The following is a 4,066-nucleotide window of genomic DNA, read 5'->3' as shown; positions in this document are numbered from 1 at the left end:
ACCTGTCTCACTCTCCTGTCCACCTATCTCTCTCTCTCCTGTCCACCTGTCTGTCTCTCCCCTGTCCACCTGTCTCACTCTCCTGTCCACCTATCTCTCTCCCCTGTCCACCTGTCTGTCTCTCCCCTGTCCACCTGTCTCACTCTCCTGTCCACCTATCTCTCTCCTCTGTCCACCTGTCTGTCTCTCCCCTGTCCACCTGTCTCACTCTCCTGTCCACCTATCTCTCTCCTCTGTCCACCTGTCTGTCTCTCTCCTCTGTCCACCTGTCTGTCTCTCCCCTGTCCACCTGTCTCACTCTCCTGTCCACCTGTCTCACTCTCCTGTCTCTCTCCTCTGTCCACCTGTCTGTCTCTCCCCTGTCCACCTGTCTCACTCTCCTGTCCACCTATCTCTCTCTCTCTCCTGTCCACCTGTCTCACTCTCCTGTCCACCTGTCTCACTCTCCTGTCCACCTATCTCTCTCTCTCTCCTGTCCACCTATCTCTCTCCCCTGTCCACCTGTCTGTCTCTCTCCTGTCCACCTGTCTCACTCTCCTGTCCACCTATCTCTCTCTCCCCTGTCCATCTGTCTGTCTCATCTCTGACCACCTGTCTATATCTCCCCTGTCCATCTGTCTGTCTCTCTTCTCTGTCCACCTGTCTGTCTCTCCTGACCACCTGTCTGTCTCTCTCCTCTGTCCACCTGTCTGTCTCTCCCGCCCACCTGTCTGTCTCTCAGGTTCCATGAGGAGGACCATAACTGCTTCAGTTTCTGTCTTCAGTTCATTAACGGCGTCCTGGCGGCAGAGGGGCGGAGCTCTCTGAGCAGAGAGACCTTCACGCACAGCTTCATCCTGCCGAGGATGAGGAGGGTCTCCAAATACACCACGCTGTACCAGCACATCCAGAGACACCAGTACTACCTGGTGGACAGACAGGAGGACAGACAGGAAACACCTGATAAACCAGACCTATTTTGTGCCAGTTCTGTTTCATAAAGGGCTCGAAAGGAGTCTCATTGACAAGGAACCTGATCCTCCAGACTTCAGTTTGTCTCCATGGTACCAGATCTGCTCCCACAGCCAGAACATTATGACCACCTGCCTGATACCGTGTAGGTCCCCCTTTAGCCGCCAAAACCTCCCTGACCCATCGAGACCTGGACTCCACTAGATCTCTGAAGGAGGGCTGTGGTACCTGGCACCAAGATGTTGGCAGCAGATCCTTTAAGTCCTGTAAGCTGTGCGGTGGAGCCTCCATGGTCCGGACTTGTTGGTCCAGCACATCCCACAGATGCTGGACTGGACTCGAGGTCTAGAATCTGGAGGCCAAGTCAGCACCTTGAACTCGTGGTTGTCCTGGACAAGAAGACCACGAAGAGTCCGCTGCCATCAGGGAACACCGTGACCTGATCCATCAGACCAGACCACCTTCTTCCACTGATCCTCGGTCCAGTTCTGATTCTCGTCTGCCCGCTGTGGGAGCTTTCAGCAGTGGACAGGGACCAGCACGGGCCCCCTGACTGGCCCCATGCACAACAAACTGTGATGCTCTGTGTGTTGTGAGGCCTTTCTATCAGGGGTCTTCACTTCACCTGTCAGAGGGCAGAACGTTACAGGCAGCTTCACCTGCTGACCCCCGTCAGGTCGTAGATTAGGAACTTTAAGTCTCTTCTGCCACTTCCTGCCTCCGTCGCGCTGACTCACCTGTGTGAGCACATCCAGGTGTATCTGAGCCGAGACACAGTCGGTGTGTGTTTCATGTGTGGAGTCTCAATAAAGCTCATCTGATCTTTTGTGTTTCATCTTTAACTAAATCCTGCAGACTTCTGGTCATCAGGCAGGACCGACGCTCTGGGGGGCGCCACGCCCCAGCGTATTCAGCTCCTTTACTCTGTTACCAGTAAAAGTACTGCATTGAAAATGTTTCTAAAGTAAAAGTATGGAAGTACAATCAGGTAAATGTACTTTAAAAGTATCAGCTTTTGTTTATATTTATTTTAAGACGTGCATATTTTTGGTTATAGTTCTGATTCTCTGATCTTGATTGGCAGCTCACACCGTGGTAACTGGTTTAATTAACAAAGCGAAGGAGGACAGGAGCCGGAGAAAAAACACATTTTACCACCTCGGCTCATCGGATTTCATTTAAGAATCCATCAGTATTGTTTATTTATTCACACACACGTTCTTCAGCCTACAGCGTGTTGTAGCATCACAGATAATATTTTACTTCTAGGATTTATCAGTTTAATTATTATTTTCAGACGGTGAATGCAGAACACTGGATCGAAAACAAAGGTTTGTTAAACCGACTAACTCTGGAAACAGAGCAGCTGCTACGTGCTGAAGGAAACATGTCCTGAGTTATTATTATTCCTCATGCATTCATGTAAAGCTCATTTTCAAGTTACACAGAGCCCAAAGTGACACCTTCACAACACTTTGTCTAACCAACAGTCCAAAACTCGATTTTAAATAATTCAAAGGAAAAGCAGCAAATCTTCACGTTTGTGAACCGTGAAATGTTTTAACATGAAAATGTCTCAAACAATTTCATTCAGTTTATTTTGTGCCAGTTCACAACAGAAGTTATCTCATCTCACTCTTCTTGTAGAGCAGCTGAACTTTGTATAAAACAAAATGTTGGGGAGTTTAATTTATAACAGAACATCAGATTTTAGAAACTCTTCATGTGTTTGTGTGTAAATATCTGACTGAAGCTGTTGGATAAATATAGTGAAGTAAAAAGTACAATATCTCACTCTGAGGTGGAGCAGAAAGAGAAAATACTCAAGTAAAGTACAAGTACCTCTAATTTGTACTAAACCTTCAGTCCTTTACTGTCCACCGCTGGTGCACACACAGGACCGACCACTGCGGGGCGCTACACACACACACTCAGGCTTTAATCACCGAATAACGTCTGTCTGTCTAACGTCTTTTGCGTTTTAAATAAAATGTCTCACAAACAAATTAAATATTGGTTATGTACGTTTCTTCTGCACTTTTAACTTTAACTATGAACATCAGGAGGAACTGAGAGGAGGCTGACGGTTCCTGCCGGACGCAGATTCGGTGGCACCGCAGCGTCCGACAGCAAAACACAACCGACCACAGAGTTTGTGAATGAGCAACGAGACTCCAGTCTGTTAACGGGCTAACGTGCTAACAAGCTAACAGAGCCATTAGAAAAGAAGGCAGTGAGCTAACGTGCTAACAAGCTAACAGAGCCATTAGAAAAGAAGGCAGTGAGCTAACGTGCTAACAAGCTAACAGAGCCATTAGAAAAGAAGGCAGTGAGCTAACGTGCTAACAAGCTAACAGAGCCATTAGAAAAGAAGGCAGTGAGCTAACGTGCTAACAAGCTAACAGAGCCATTAGAAAAGAAGGCAGTGAGCTAGCGTGCTAACAAGCTAACAGAGCCATTAGAAAAGAAGGCAGTGAGCTAACGTGCTAACAAGCTAACAGAGCCATTAGAAAAGAAGGCAGTGAGCTAGCGTGCTAACAGTTAGCAGCGCCTCTCTTTAGCTTCCAGCAGCAGGAACATCAACACAGTCCGGATCCACCAGAGGACTAAAACATCTCCGACCCGGTCTGAGCGGGTCCCGGCAGCATGCAGGCGGAATTTCGGGCTCCCCAGAGACGCACCCGGGTTCGGGAGGAGTACGAGGCTCCGCTGCCGGTGAGCCGCAGCCCGGAGGAGAGGAGCGACTTCAGGGCGGAGCTCATCAACCAACACGTACTGGTCTGTCATCCAGACCACATTCAGAAGATCCACAACCAGGTTAGTTAGTCCACATCGCGTGAAACCAGGTCTGGGTTAGTCCACATCACTTAAAACCAGGTCTGAGTTAGTCCACATCGCGTGAAACCAGGTCTGAGTTAGTCCACATCGCGTGAAACCAGGTCTGGGTTAGTCCACATCACTTAAAACCAGGTCTGAGTTAGTCCACATCGCGTGAAACCAGGTCTGAGTTAGTCCACATCGCTTAAAACCAGGTCTGGGTTAGTCCACATCACTTAAAACCAGGTCTGAGTTAGTCCACATCGCGTGAAACCAGGTCTGGGTTAGTCCACATCAC

The 4,066-nt window shown here is 48.7% G+C and overlaps 2 protein-coding genes across 4 annotated transcripts in view; both read left to right on the top strand.

Moving 5' to 3' along the window:
- LOC123986965 (MKRN2 opposite strand protein-like) overlaps positions 1-1,777 on the top strand; it is a 16,782-nt gene extending 15,005 nt beyond the window's left edge. For all 3 annotated transcript variants that reach the window (XM_046075436.1, XM_046075435.1, XM_046075437.1), the window contains one exon: positions 722-1,777. In XM_046075436.1, the coding sequence (XP_045931392.1) occupies positions 722-980 (259 nt within the window). In that variant the 3' untranslated portion in view covers positions 981-1,777. The remainder of the gene's footprint in view (positions 1-721) is intronic.
- Positions 1,778-2,919: 1,142 nt separating this feature from the next.
- The window catches only part of tsen2 (TSEN2 tRNA splicing endonuclease subunit), a 7,591-nt gene continuing 6,444 nt past the window's right edge, over positions 2,920-4,066 (top strand). Inside the window, exon 1 of the mRNA XM_046075431.1 lies at positions 2,920-3,768. Within this exon, the coding sequence (XP_045931387.1) occupies positions 3,598-3,768 (171 nt within the window). The 5' untranslated portion in view covers positions 2,920-3,597. The remainder of the gene's footprint in view (positions 3,769-4,066) is intronic.

Source organism: Micropterus dolomieu, linkage group LG18, assembly GCF_021292245.1.
Source record: "Micropterus dolomieu isolate WLL.071019.BEF.003 ecotype Adirondacks linkage group LG18, ASM2129224v1, whole genome shotgun sequence".
In the NCBI taxonomy this organism is placed as follows: Eukaryota; Metazoa; Chordata; class Actinopteri; order Centrarchiformes; family Centrarchidae; genus Micropterus; species Micropterus dolomieu.
The sequence above is the reverse complement of the archived record's forward strand: the minus strand, read 5'-3'. Positions and strand labels throughout refer to the sequence as shown.